Source organism: Equus caballus, chromosome 4 (genome assembly GCF_041296265.1).
Source record: "Equus caballus isolate H_3958 breed thoroughbred chromosome 4, TB-T2T, whole genome shotgun sequence".
Lineage (NCBI taxonomy): Eukaryota > Metazoa > Chordata > Mammalia > Perissodactyla > Equidae > Equus > Equus caballus.
The window spans coordinates 15593827-15609142 of NC_091687.1; the positions used below are offsets into that span (position 1 = coordinate 15593827).

A 15316-nucleotide genomic window follows, 5' to 3' on the forward strand; every position below is an offset into this window, starting at 1 on the left:
GGTTGCCCGTCTCCGTGGGGTCAGGCGCTAGTGGAGTTGCTCACTCGCCTTGCCAGTGGCAGTGCCTCCCCTGGGGGCGCTTGCATGGGTCACGTGAAGATTTGATGCAGGGAGGAGCCCAGACGGCGAGCCCGCGGCTCTGTGTGTGAGCCTCTGTGCGGTATGCTCTGTGGCCAGGGGCTCTGTCGGACGGCCACCCTTTGGTTGTCGTGTCTAGTGCATTGGGCTATGGGCAACTCACGATCAGTAATGCGGACAGCTGCAGCCTTCTGTGGACTGTGCACCTCAGGGGTGAGGGAGGCAGGCTTTACCGTCCGTGACCTGGGTCCGACCTGGTAGGCGAGCCCACAGTGTGGGTGAGCTAGAGGATCTTGCTTCCTCTGGGCCGCCTGCTTGTGGAAGTAGCTGGGTTTTACCCTTAACTAGAGGTGTTCTTTCCGTCTTCCAGGGAGCAGTTCTGGAGCTCCCTGGAGCTGGGAATGTAGTTTGGAGAGAACTCGTCATCAGAATTGGGGGCAAAGCATCACTACTTTTCTTAATGTGGCTGCTCCTTTTCTTCATCCCATTCCCTCGTGGCTGCTCTTCCTCTTCATCCCATTTCCTTTCATCCTGTTCCCTCATGGGTGTTTCCCCCTTCATTTCATGACCTCATGGGTGCTCCTCCCCTTCATCCCGTTCTCTCATGGGTGCTTCTCCCCTTCATCCCGTTCTCTCATGGGTGCTCCTCCCCTTCATCTCATTCCTTCCATCTCATGTTCTGGTTCCTTTGGTGCAGGTTCAGGCAGCGCTTCCTGCCCAGCCGCAGGAGAAGTTCTCTGGTCAGAAGGTTGGAAGCACATAGGTGTCAGGGGAGTCCTAAGCTCCAGGCCAGACTGGTTCCAGAGTTCCCTGCATCTGTGGGGCTGGTCACAGGAGCCCTGAGGAAAGTGGGGACTTGGCCTCACTGCCACCTGGGCGTCCTTCTGTAGAGGCACATGCTCACATTCGGCTACACTGAGAGGAAGTTATATAAAATCCAAGCACGGATGAAGCGTCTTCTGTGTCCTGCTCTTAGCTGTGCATTTGGCAAGCCTTGCTGTGCAGTGTCACACTTGCCTCCAAGTCCTCCCATTGTCTCTGCAGTGTCTCTCCCAGTTACATGGCTAATGAAAACAGCAAGCACAGCCTAAACGCAAGACCACAACCAGTGTTCAAGTCAACACAGGAACATGCGGGGTTTCCTGCTTACCCCACCCCATAGGTCTTGCCTCCCAGGCTGGCCTCTTGAAGCTTCTCCTATTTGCGAGACATTCTGGAACATTCAGAGAGTATACAGGTCTTCACCATCGACAAACTTAACTTCTCCTTTTCTAGATTAGGAGATTTGACCCTGAAGAAGTTAAAGTGAGCTTGCTCAGAAACACACTCTAGTTTCAAAGTTGTAGCTCAAACTCAAGAGTCCTGGAGGCAGGTAGAGGCGCTTGTGGGCTGAGGGTCTTAGATGAAGGGATGCTCTGCCCAAGACCCTCAGACTGCCGTGTCCTTGGAGCCAGCGCTGAGAGCAGCCTGGTTAGCGGTCTCCCCTCTCACTGAGCAGGGTGACTTGTGGCTGGGAGGGGGAGCCCCGGCAGTGTTCTTGGTTTACTTTTTTTGTTCTTTTTAGCTTTGGCATTTGGGTTTGCAGAATAGTTGGACTTCCAGAATAATGTCCCTCAACTGACTACACAGCAGTGGCTAGAAATGTGGGGAGGCCGCCCGTGGGCTCTGTGTGCTGGAGGTAGTAAGGAAGATGGGCTGGTTTGATAGGGAGACACACTAGTTGACTAAGGAAGATGCGCTGGTTTACTTTGCGTCTTTTTGTGTACAAAGCCTGTTTGGTTTTTGCCAGCAGTTTCAGGGTGCTCCCTGCCTCTTAAACTTTTTAAAAAACTGTAAACAGCGTCAGTGGGGTTTGCAGAAGGAAGCTGTGGTTTCTGGTCTTCCTGTTCATTCACATGTTTTTTTAGAGGGAGGGCTAACATCTGACCATATTTTTCAACAAGATCAGAAGTGAACACAGGAGAATGCACAGTAACTGTCGGCAGAGCGGGAGGAACCAGAATTTCTCCAAAGAAATTCCTCCTCAAACTGACTTTCCAACGGGGTGTTCCATGGAGAACGAGGTAGGTGCAAGTCCAGCAGGGAAAGAGCCATCTAGAGTGATCCTTTGGGTCCCTCAGGGGTGCGTATGTGAGCTAGGATGACCTGATGCTGTGACCCCTGTTATGGGAAGGTGGGGTAGAGAGTTCCTGCCAGCTTCTGGGTCTGAGAACTGGTAGCTGTGGGTGGTTGGTGAGCAAGATGAGCTGTTTGTAGGTCCTTGGGTTCATCCATCCTAAGCCAAGAATAAGAGGCCACAGTGTCACGGCTGCTGGGGAAGAGCAATCTTCATGTGGATTTTTAGTCATTTAGGACCCAAGATCTGAGCTGGAAGTGATTTAGGGAAAAGGTCAAGGAAAAGAGCATGCTCACATACAGTCAACTAGAGCCTGGAATTGGTCCGTGACGCCCATGGGAGAACCAGGGACGCTGTGTGTTTGTCACCAGAGCAAACCGGCAGCAGTGCAGGAAGTCCGGTTCATGCCGACTCCTGAGATGGGGAACTCACCGTCTGCAGAAGGTCTGAGGGCACGCGCTGTGTCATGCTCATCTTTAGGCCTCTGTAGCAACTAAGAAAGCTTCTTCTTCTGTTGGTAGGCACCTAAGTACTTGACTTTTTAAATAAAGATAGCTAATCTGTTGACTTGTGTTGTGGTAAATGCTGTAAGTTAGTTGAAATTAAGATAGACAGTGTTGCAATGTGGGTGAAAACAAAAGGTGCTCTTTGTCACGGAGTTTAGGAGAGGATTTGTCACAGTGTCTTGTGCACCCGGGGCAGGTGTGACTCTGTAGGGAGTAGCCACTGACCTGCCCAGCTGGACAGAATTGTATTTTTAGGTTTCCCCTGAAACAGGCCTCTTGGAGGGGTCTGCCCAGCCCACACTTCCTTGATCAGTCTCCTCCAGTCGTGGTTCGCACCCGCTGGTAGCCCTGATCACCGCCGCACGCTTGACCCCTCCCTCCTATTAGACTGGGGCTCCTGGGGCAGGGACGGGTTTCCGTCTCATTATAGCCCCAGTGCCAGGCATACTAAGCACTCATTAGACATTTGCTGAATGCTGAACTCAAGGACCACCATGCCTTGTGCTTGAAAAGGCCTGCACCCTTGTTCAGGGGCAGCTTTGTGTTATTACAGGATTAAATAAGATACGTATGAGAGAATGCCTGAACACTATCCCCGAGGCGCCTTGGGTCCCTAGTGCATTTCCTTCCCTCCTAGACTGTCATGCACTTTCTCCAGAAAATGCTACCCTTAGTGTTGTGCACATGGAGCCAGTTGGTATGTGTCACCTTATTATTAACTTTGGTCCCCTAGTAGAGGCCACTGTCCCACACGTGAAATGCATTTCTCATTGTAGGTTAATAAACAGATGCTCTGAAGAGAAGTTAGCCTCTGAGAATTTGTTTAGGAGATGTACTAACTCAGAGCCTGGTTACCCCAAGTGAGCTGATAAATTGAGCTTCAGTCTAACAAAACTCAGGGCCAGCTGTTGGCATCCGGGCCTTCTTCCAGGAAAGTGCTGAGTGGGCCAGAGTTAGCATATGTGTGTTTGTCTAAGAGCTACATTTTAGGTTTCCAACTTCAAAAGTTGTTTCAAGCATAAGATGGAAAATATTGCAAGAATATTGTAAAGATCTAAGGATCGTTTCCAAACCAGTCCAGAAACTTCCGCACAGTTATAAGAACAGCATGTGTTCCACGTGAGAAGTGTACACGATGCTGGGTGGTGCCTCAGAAGCCTTGCCTTTCCTCCCTGGCTCCCTGCCTTGGACCCTTGGCTGGTTCCTTTAACCCTCAGGGCCCCTGTTTCCTCACAAGCGACTTAGGCACAGATGGACCCCAGTTGCACCCCAGTGCTGGGGCTCCATTCGTGAAGAGAAATGGCATTTAGTTTTGTGCTCCTTCTGGAGGCTAAGTTGGTCTTTTTGTCTTTTGGGGGTCGAAGATTATAAGGTCATTTTGGTGATGATGAACATGATCACTCAATAAAAATACTTGTTGAATGAAGAGTGAGCGAGTGCACGGGCTAAAACCACTGTTCAAACTCTGTACTGATTTGGAGAATATTACAGTGAATTGAAGGATCCACGATCGTTTACTGTAATCCTGATTCTATGTGTCAAAATATTCTTAATTATTTCTCAGTTTATTTTTTCAACCAGAACTTCCCTTTACATTTTCATGTTCAAAAGCAACATCAGTTCCAAAACCCTGAGTGCCTTCTTATTCATTGTGTTTCTGGGAAAGCTGAGAGGCCCCCACCATGCCTGCTGCCCCCATCTCCCAGTGTGTGTATTTTCCAGCTCTGTACAGTGGGAGCAGGGCATGCATCAGTGCAACATGCCCGCTGTCCTCAGGTCGAGCAGCTACCACCCATTCTGTGCTGAAAGGGGGTGAGATGGCAGAGGAAAGCTGGTTTACCACGATGCGTTTCTTTATTTTTTAATTTTTTTTGAGATTGGCACCTGAGGTAACATCTGTTGCCAAGCTTCCTTTTTTTCCTTCTTCTCCCCAAAGCCCCCCAGTCCATAGTTGTATATCCTAGTTGTGGGTCCTTCTGGTTGTGCTATATGGGATGCTGCCTCAGCATGGCTTGATGAGTGGTGCTAGGTCCATGCCCAGGATCTGAACCAATGAAACCGTGGGCCGCTGAAGCAGAGCACACGAACTTGATCACTCGGCTACAGGGCCAGCCCTGATGCATTTCTTTATGTAATGGTTTCTGCATTCCACTTTCTAGGAAGCCTCCTCCACCAGCTAAAGTTATTTGGGACATTTTTTTGAAAAGCATGTGGTGCCTGGTGTATTCAAGGCTAAGGGCGAGGCTGCGAACCTGTACCTGCTCCCAATTGGTCACCCTGAGTTCGTGCTCAGCCAGGTGGTCATGTGTGGGGCCCAGGTTGGAGGGGTGCCTCCCCTGTGAAGCACTTTGGTGGGTCCCCTCATCTCTGCCAGCCTGTGAGCAGCTCGAGGGTTGGCACCACTATTCGTCATGGGCTGTGCGTGTCGTCAGAGTAGCACCTTTATAAACAGGCCACTTTGTCACAAAGCGCACCTTTGAAGCATCTGGCTGGTGGTTTTTGTGTTCTTCTGCTTTGGCCTTATTTCCTCTGCTTGTCTGACCTCCTTGAGGGTAGGAATTAGGTATCATTCACGCTCAGCACCTTCCTGATGGCTGGCTGCAAAGGCACCAAACACATGTTCAGTAACCAGCTTTTCTTGCTCCTCTGAGAGGTGCTGGGTGCCAAGCGGTCAAGGCAGAGGAAGAGGGAGTTGGGTTCAACATAGGGAAAACCCTCATATGGTTAGAGGCATCTGCATGGGGTTGTCCTGGTTTCCTTGGCCTGCAGGGGGCCGGACAGAAGCTGCTTATCTGCCCACAGAGGGTCTCTCTTTAGGCTGGGTTGCAGGCCTCGGGCCCCGGGGTCCTTGCCAGTACAGACACTCTGTGTGCAGACTGTAATTTGTGACCTGCAGCTCAACGTTAAGATAACAGCATGGGTTGCATGCGGTCTGTGGACCTGGTGATTTGGCACGGCCTTCTTGGTGAGAGGCTGGCTTTGGCAGTGCCTCGTCTCAAAGTTGATGTCCTGTTGCTCCCAGGCATAGAGGAGTAAGGAGGTGGAACAGCAAACGGGTTGAGCTGAGCTGTTTGTGTGTGCCCTCAGATTGAGAATCAACCACGGTCTGCTCCAGCTGGTTATGATTCAGGAGGCTGAGCTTTGTGGGGTTGCCAGGTAGATGGTGTAGGGACAGATGTTGACCTCTGGCCGATTTCCAATTGTGTATGCCTGTGGAGATTGTAAGTTTTAAAAAGCTCGAGGCTTGTGTTACGTGCCTTGGTATTTCCACCGCCCTGGGGCAGTGCCGCACACATCATAGGAACTGGGAGGCTGTCTGTGCAGCCAGACGAAGGATCAAGCAGAACCTGACTGAAGAGTTGTCTGCGTGCCATCTGATCCCTGGGAGGGCCAGCCAGAGAGGCAGCCACAGTCCAGTGTGGCCTTCCTGTGGTAGGCCTGGTGAAATGTGATGTTTGCCTTGTGATGCAATGTGATGTTTCCAGGATCATTTTCAACTTAAAGTTTACCATTGGTGCTTGTCTGACTAATCATGGGTGACCCTTTCTCATCAGTCCGTATGTGAACTCCACACGGAGACCACCTGGTGCTGTCGCCTGAAGTGCCCCCACCCTCTACCACTTGCCTAAATCGTCCTGGGTCTGAAAGCTCCTGTGGGATTGAGGAAAAGGAAGCCTGAGCGGACCCAGGTGGTCTGTCTCAGAGCTGGGGTCAGGCAGCGCAGGCTCCTCCCAGAGCCCTTTCTGTCCGTTCTGCAGCTCGTCTGTGAGACTGTGGAGATGATACTGTCATTTTATGATGATGTTGCTTGTCTTGTCTTGCTTAACTTTCCATGCTTTTATCTTGTCTCAGCTTAAATGTAAGCCGCCATAGGCAGGAACTATATACTCATGCGTAAAATGAAACTTAATGTTATGGGCAATTTCAAGTATAAACAAAGGCAGAGAGAGAAGTAAACGAAGCTCCATGTGCATAACTTCCAGCTTTAATCATTAGCACGCTGCAGGTCTCATGTCGGTGTTCCTCCACCCCGGCCCGAATGCTGAGGGGCTGTGTTGGGGGTGGGGTGGGGTGGGAACAAGGGGGTGCTCCAGGGTAAGGAACGCGGTGCTCCAGGGCAGGGAGGGAGGTGCTCCAGGATAAGGATGGGGGTGCTCCAGGTTGAGGAGAGAGTACTTCAGGGCAAAGAGAGGGCTACTCCAGAGTAAGGAAGAGGGTACTCCAGTATCAGTTTTAGTGGATTGGTGGAATAAAAACCAGATATCCAAGGGCCAACTATTTTGAGGTAAGGAGTGCGAGCCAAGGAGCAGAGGAGGAAATGAACCTCTGGCTAGAAGGAGGTAGTGTGGGCAGGAGAATGTTGGGGTTCAGTTGGTGGAGGGTTTGCCTTTGTTTGCTTGTTGGTTGACCTGATGTTGCAGAGCTGAGCGTGCTGGTGGCTGTGGGGTGGGACTCACCTGCCCCTGGTGAGTGGGGGAGTCACTGCACCTTGCCGTCTGCGAGATTGACGGGCTGATGAGATGCCTCACAGGGTCGTAGGTTCTGTGATGCTGTTTTGTGTGGGATTTGGTGTATGACTGAATTTCCCCCATGCAGAGGAGAAACAGAAAGGAGAGCTTTTAATAAATGTTTGGTGACTTAGATATTTTACGAGTTTCTGTAAGTCTTGGTTGGGGCTAGGCCTGCTGTGGGTCCTGGCTGCTGCGGGTGCTGGGTCCGTGGCCAGGCAGGGAGCTGTAGATCACAGAGAAGACGGGAAAGTGACCTTGGTCTAGTGTAGACCCCCAGCTTTGGATTTTGTGTGCTGTGTGTGGTGATGTTTCCCTTCTGAGGCTGCGTGTTGGTGTCTTGTTTTCTCTGGTTTTACGTTCCTTTGGGTGACTGGGAGCAGTGACCCGTGTGTCTGGGTGCGGCTGCCCAGTGGCCGTGGCATGACTTTCGGAATGTCTCTGCCCTTGGAGGGTGCTCCTGCCCTGTTACGGAGAATGAGAACCAGGCCTTTTCCTGGCTCACAGGAGAGGCCGACCCTCTTCTCCTGCCCCTTGTCTCACTCTGCAGATTTGCTTTGACTAAAGGATTAGCCTTCAGGACCCTCTAGACCCTGAGTAGGGTGTGAGGTCACCCAGGTGCTGATCCGTGCCCCGAGCCACCAAGGTCCTGGCGGAGGGCAGGGAGTGCAGAGAGCACGGGCTGCATTCCTAAAGAAGAGAGAAAGAGGTGGCACTGGTGGCCGTAGGCTGTTGGTGCCGCAACCCTGGGCCCACCTCCCCCGCCTTCTCAGAGGTCTTGGAGTGAAGTGACCCAGCGGAGCTGGGAGGGTCGCATGACGCTATGTATGTGTCTTTGGGGGGATTCTCCCCATTTCTCCCCTCTTCTCACCTGCTGCTGTTACTCGCCTTGAGAATTTATTTGGTCTTGACCTTCTCAGTGTCCATGAACAGGTGAGGGACAGGCCCTTCGGTGCCGAGGCAGCACTAGACCCAGCCCCATCCTGGCCAGTGCCTGCTGGTCTGTAGAACCTGGGCCTCTGGCCTGCGCATCCTTGGTGCTTTTCTCCCCACACTGGCCTGGCCAGCCCCTGTTTGCATGGGGACCGTAGTAGTGGTTTTGCCTACTTCTGCTTGTTAGCCGTAGGTACGACGCAAAGCCTTTGTAAATAATGAACTCCAATCATTGCCGTTTCTGCCTGCAGCCTGGAATTGTGTCGCCATTTAAACGAGTATTCCTAAAAGGTGAAAAGAGTAGAGATAAGAAAGCCCATGAGAAGGTGACAGAGAGGCGCCCTCTGCACACTGTGGTGCTGTCCCTGCCTGAGCGCGTCGAGCCTGACAGACTGCTGAGCGACTATATCGAGAAGGAGGTGAAGGTAAGTCCACAGCCTCAGGACGTGCCTGCCCATCGCCAGCAAAGGCCCCTCTGATCCACCAAATGCTGCGGCTCAAGAGACTCGTCCCCACGCACACCCGCTGTCGTGCCTGTGGTATTGTGTCTGATAACTGGGGACCCAAACCCCAAATTCCTGTCTTCTGGCCCCATTTCTGGTTCTTTATACAGTAGCAAGCTACCTCCTTTCTCTCGAAGGCGGACCGTGTGTTTTGGTTCCTTGCTCAAGGCTTTTTAAAGCTATTCCATGTGTCATTGTCACAGCCCAGGATGTGGGTCTCCCAAATCCTGTCAAAGCCTGTGCCCAAACCCTTGTGGATAAGGATGACGTGCACCAGTGTAGTTTTAGTCCCTCCCCCAAACACACTACAGTGAGAATAAATGAATGAAAAGGTATAAAGCCACGAGGTCAGAGAGAATGAGAAAGGAGACAACAGTGATGAGTGAGGCCCATAAACGTGGAGAGAGAACCTGTGCAGGTGGGACAGCAGAGTTAGCAGAGCCGACAGAGCTGGACCTGAGTCCCTTCAGAGGACACAGTGCTGTCCAGCTGAACCCTAGGGGCTGGAGGGGCCTGGGGCAGCTTGTGTGCTTGGGAGGGGTTTCCACTCTCGCCTGGCAGTCAGATGAGAGGGGAGGTGGGAGGACTCCCTGGTAAAGACATGAAATTAGGGAGACTGTGGGTGTGGTGACACCTGCCATGGAGGAGGTTGGGGGTGAGACCCGGAGTGAAGACAAGGAAATTAAATCAAAGCCTCTGTACAGAAAGGTGAGAAACTCCAACCCGCTTTCCATGCCAGGCTTTCAGAATGCCAGCAACCAGGCCTCCCCCACGAGAGGATCTGTGGAGGGGTGCTTCTCTGGGGGAGCTGGGCAGCCTGCAGAAGTGCTGCCTGGATACCGACCCTGGGGCTACCACCAGCCAGCCTGGGAAAAACCGACGGTTGGCGACTCCACCTGTGCACACGGCTTCTGTCATGGGCAGCCAAGGGGAAGTGCACTTTTGAGGAAAATGTTTAACCCAAAGATAGAGTCCAAGAGATAAACATGAATGAAACAGCAGTGATGCTGAAAATAGGGGGAAAATATAATATTCTCAGAAAGATAAGAGGAAATATTGTTAACTATGAAATAGCAGGATCAACTTTTAAATAAAGAAAAGGAGACGAGCTTTTGGAATTAAAAGTATCTTAATTGTGTATCTAAAACATTCATTAGAGGGGTTGAAAGATAAAATCAAGAAAATTACCCAGAAAGAATAATCAAAAGACAAAGAGATAGAAAATTAGTAAACAAAAGATGAGAAGAGAAGAAAAGGAAATTACAGATCAATCCAGGGGTTTCAGCATCCGACTCACGAGAAGGAAGAATGGAGAAAAGAGCAGGAGGAGGTTGTTAACACAGTGATGCAAGAACATTGTGCAGAATTCACCGCCGGATGTGACTCTTAGACTGAAAGGATCGTGTCACAATAACCAGAAGTCAGGTCTCTAAAACGTGAGCCTGCGGAGCCCATCCTGAGGAGGTGACTGGAGGGTGTGCTGCGTCAGAGCCCGAGGACACGCCAGGGAAGGGGAAGACACGGATCGAGAACCAGGGCTCCAGCACAGGAGGAGCGGAGGGAATTCCAAAGCCAAGGTCCAGAACGAGAATGTGAGGAACAGTCCTGAGCAGCTCTGGGAGAGGGGCCACAGATGGTTTTATATGTTTAGGTAGAGGCTGCTGAAGAATGGGGAAGAATTAGAGCAGTGCATAAGAAAACAAAGCAAGTGGAGGGAATGCGGGTCCATATTAAACCACGAACATGAAAGGTTGGGGACTTCCGCTTCTGGGAAGGTGGAGTGGACGCACTTGCCCTATTCCTTCCAATAAGAACAACTGAAAATCCTGGATGTTACATAGGCAGCAACATAAGAAGACTGAAAGGTAGAGAGAAGGCGGACCAGCTAGGACTTTGGGATCCAAGGAGTGACCTGGCGTTGAGTTCCCTGAGTTCTTTTTTCCTCATGTGTCCCAGGCCTGGAGCTGAAGAAGCCACAGCCCAGCAATGCCAACAGGTGCAGACAAAACCCCATGAAGCTGCTCCCTCTGGACAAAGGGACAGGAGAGGGACAGCCTAGCAGGACAGAATGTGTTTAAAATACCTGCTCAGCTCCAACCAAACACGACAGAAAAACCTGTGGCCCCACCTCCGCCCCGGCCAGCAAAAGCCAAGTGGAGGCCAGCGCCCACCTCACAAGGCCAAGTGGGGAGCAGGGACTTTGACCCCGATGATCCCTGGATGGAGCTGGGTTGTCAGTGGGGGCCACATGGGAAACCTGGACTTATGCCCTCAGACAGCAACGATGATACACACGCTCCCTCATGTCAGTAGGGGCCACGTGGGGAGCTGTAGTGGCCACCATGCCCCCCACTCAGGTGGCAGCAGAGGCCAGTGGGGAAGTGGATCCTCCATCTCCACTTGGCAGCAGCGGGGTGCACTCTCTTCCCACCTGCTCTAGTGGGACGAGAGCAAACTCTCTATTATTTTTGACATTGGAATTCTGGAGGAAGGGGCTGAAAAACTGTTAGAGGATTCATGGCAGAAACTTCTCTGATTTGGCAAGAGAACAACTTAGAGATTCAAGAAGCTGAGCCACAAACAGGACAAGCCCAAAGCAGCCCACACGAAGACACCTAGTGAGACTACCGAAAAGAAAGACAGAAAAAGTCTTGAAAGCAATGAGAAAGAACGCTCCACCCATAAGGCAAACAGAATGACAGCAGGTTTCTCATCAGGAACCCCGGGCCCAGAAGGAAGTGGTGCGGCATTCTTCAAGTGCTGAGAGCCCTCGAAGAGTCAGGGATAGTGAGAGAATTCGCAAGCACCTCTGTGCACTCAGAGGACCGACAAATAGTCCATTTCCTCGAAAGGCACAAACTACCACAGGTCACCAATATGAAATAGATAATTTGACTAGCCCTATAGCCATTAAGGAAATCCAGTATCTAATTTGAAAACTCCTGTGTGAAAGTCTCCAGGCCCAGATGGTTTCGGGAGAATTCTATCAAATATTTAAAGAATTAACCAGTTCTACACAGTCTCTTCCAGAAAAATAGAAGGGGAAGGAACACTTTGTAACTCGTTTTGTGAGGGTAATGTTACCCTGATGTCAAAACCAGAGAAAGACAGTGCAAGACAAAAATAAGTTACAGACGTGAATATAGACACTTAAGTGTAAATCTGACAAAACATGGGTGGGATTTATATGCTGAAAACTACACAGCACTGATGAAAGAAGTCAAAGATCTGAGTAAGTGAGTGGAGAGACATGCCATGTTCATGGATTACAGGAGTCAACCTAGTTAAGGTGTCAGTTCTCCCTAGATTGATACACAGGCTCGCCACAATTCCTGTCAAAAATCCCAGGAAGATTTTTTTGTAGATAGACAAGATTACTCTAAAATTTATGTGAAAAGGCAAAAGAAGCAGAATAGCTGAAACAGTTTTGAAAAAGAAGATTAAATGAGATGAGTCAGTCACCTGATTTCAAGATGTGTTTTATGGCTACCAGCCGTGAAGACAGTGAGATATTGGCAGAGACTGACACGGCGATCAGTGGAACAGAATCATGAACCTGGAAACAGGCCCACACAGATATGCCCAGATAATTTTTGACAAAGGTGTAAAAGCAATTCGTGGGAGGAAGGACGGTCTTCTCAGCAGACGGTGCTGTGACCATTGGCTACCCATAGAGAAAAAATGAACTTCATCCTAAACCTCACACCTTATACAAAAAGTAACTCAAAATGAATCGCAGACTTAAAGGTAAAGTGTAAAACTGTAAAACTTTCAGAAAAAAAGTAAGGGAAATTGTTCAGGACCTAGGGCCAGGCAGAGTTCTTAGACTTGACACCAAAAAAAAAAAAAAAAAAAAAAAAAAAGAAAGAAAGAAAAATCAAACTGGACTTCATAAAATGTAAGTCTTTGACTCTGCGGAAGACCCTGTTAAGAGGATGAAAAGACATGCTGCAGACTGCAAGAAGAAATTTGCAAACTGCACATCTGCCAGAGGCCTTTTATCTAGAATAAAGAACTTTCAAAACTAAGAAGTAAAGAAACCAAAATAATCCAGTTAAACTTGAGCAAACGACTTGAAAAGACATTTCACTGAAGAAGATCTACAGATGGCACATAAGCCCATGAAAAGATGTTCAGCACACTAGCCATTAGGGAAATTCAGATTAAAACCACGGTGAGACATCATACACACCTGTCAGAATGACTAAGTAAAAAAATTAGTGAGAACACCGAATGCTGGCAAGGGTGTGGTGGATCACTCATGCATGGCTGGTGGGAATGGAAAATGCTGCAGCCATTCTGGAAAACAATTTGGCTGTTCCTTAAAAAACTAAACATGCAGGTCCCATACGACCTGGCAATTACACTTAGAGTATTTATCCATGGAAATGAAAATTTATGTCGACACGAAAACCTGTACGTGACTATTCAAAGCAGTTTTAGTCATAATAGCCACAAACTGGAAACAGCCCAGATGTCCTTCACTGAGTGAATGGTTAAACAAATGAGCTCCGTCATAGCGTGGAACCCTATTCAGGCGTGAGAAGGAATGAATTACTGATACATTCAGTGACCTGCGGGACTCTCCAGAGAGAGATGCTGAGTACAAAAAGCCACTCCCAGAATGTTACATACTGTTTGATTCCCTTTGTATAACATTCTTGAAATGATGAAATTGTTGAAATGGAGACTTGATTAGGGCTTGCTAGTGATTAAAGAGGACACCAGGTGGGTAGGAAGTAGGTGGGCCTATAAGAGGAATGGGAGGGTCCCTGTGGTGCTGGAATGTTCTGTGACTTGAGCATGTAGTTGGTGTCCTGGCTGTGATGGAACGTTCTGTGACTTGACCGTGTGGTTGGTGTCCTGGCTGTGATGGAACGTTCTGTGACTTGACCGTGTGGTTGGTGTCCTGGCTGTGATGGAACGTTCTGTGACTTGACCGTGTGGTTGGTGTCCTGGCTGTGATGAAACGTTCTGTGACTTGACCGTGTGGTTGGTGTCCTGGCTGTGATGGAATGTTCTGTGACTTGACCGTGTGGTTGGTGTCCTGGCTGTGATGGAACATTCTGTGACTTGACTGTGTGGTTGGTGTCCTGGCTGTGGTGGAATGTTCTGTGACTTGACCGTGTAGTCACTATCCTGGTTGTGAGGGTGTGCTGTCACAAGATGTTACACATTGGATGTAACAGGGTGAGGGATAAAGGGATCTCTATTATTTCTTACAACTGCACATGAATTTTACAACTGTCTTAAAAAGTTTAAAAGAAATAAAAAATGATGCAGGAACAAAATTGTGAATTCATTACTTCTTGGCACAGCAGTGAAATAGTATATACCTAGTAAACTATGGTATAAGCACCAAGCAATGATTAAGAAATTATCTGAATCATAAGAAGAAAGGAAGGGGAAGTGGGAGTGGTGATATGAGAGAGTTAAACCTTTCTCTACCATAACTGGAAATCAGCAGATCATGTCTTAAATTGACGAATCAAGCAGTAGCAATGTAAAACCATTATGTGGAAAGTGGGCCTGGATCCCTTAGAAGACCCCGGAGTGGCTGCCTATGGAAAGCTATCTATAGGGTTGTCTGGGTTGGGACTGGAGATTGTTGGTTTTTAATATATGGTTTTGGGGACTATTTGCCTTTTTTAACTGTGTACATGTTTCATTTTGATAAAATAAAAATAGTGACAACAAAGTCTGCTAGTGATGAAGAAACATTTACTCCCACATACTCCAGTGTGATTCCTTATGGCAAGTATTTTGTATTTAGAATAAACATTGATAACATGAAGTTGAGAGGAACTTAATAGTGGCTTCTGTTTTCTGAATGTTTACTGTATACAGCAACACTGTTTGACATTTCAAATACATTTCCTCATTTAATCCTCCCCAGCCTTTATAAAGTGGAAGCATCCTTCCCGTGTTTTCTGTCACAAGCTATTGTCTATTCCAGCAGGCCCCAGCGCAGTGCAGGCTCAGGCCCTGTGAATGGATACTCCTGGCTTTTAATACTGGGGGCAGCAGTGGGTAATTAATCACATCTGTGATACTAAACCTAAGACACTTCTTGATGAGATTTATTATTTATTGTATTTTTAAAATTGAATATGTAAGTTATGTATGTGGTACAAAATTCAAATGGTACAAGGAGACCTTGGTGAAAAGAGGTCACCAGTTCCGTCTGTGGAAGCAGTCACTGACACCACTTTCTCGTGTGTCCCTGCGTGGTTAGTCTGTCCATACACAAGCAGATGTGCGTTTGTTCCCAAATGATCACAAAGTGTGCACTTTGTACCCTGCTGTTTACATGCAACAATATATCTTGGAGAGTATCCACATTAGGACTCTTAAAGCTGCCTCATCCATTTTACTGGCTGTGTAGTATTCCATTATACAGCTGTACCATATTTTATTTAATCAGTCATCTATTCTTGCATATTTCATTTGTCTCAACTGTGACACACACATTTTACTATTCCTATAGGATAAATTCCAGAAATAGAATTTCTGGGTATCAGCCTAGGTTACTTTTTAGTTTGATAGACATTTCCAGATTGCCCTTCATGGGGGATTTAAGCCAGTGTGTACCACTGGCAGTCTATGAGAATACCTGTTTCTCCATGCTCTGAGAAGCAGCACAGTGATGGGCAGACTTTTTGATCTTTGCTA

General features: G+C 48.7%; 1 protein-coding gene across 5 annotated transcripts in view; it reads left to right on the forward strand.

The window, feature by feature from the left end:
• CCM2 (CCM2 scaffold protein) overlaps positions 1-15316 on the forward strand; it is a 50330-nt gene that overhangs the window by 11800 nt on the left and 23214 nt on the right. The window contains exons 1-2 of one of the 5 annotated variants that reach the window (XM_023639027.2): positions 1409-2141; positions 8393-8566. The exons of 1 other annotated variant lie outside the window; for it this stretch is intronic. In XM_023639027.2, coding sequence (XP_023494795.1) covers positions 2043-2141; positions 8393-8566 — 273 coding nt within the window. In that variant the 5' untranslated portion in view covers positions 1409-2042. Of the gene's footprint in view, positions 1-1408; positions 2142-8392; positions 8567-15316 lie in introns of those variants that run through there. 3 more of the 5 variants (XM_023639030.2, XM_070265562.1, XM_070265564.1) reach the window with 3 other exon arrangements.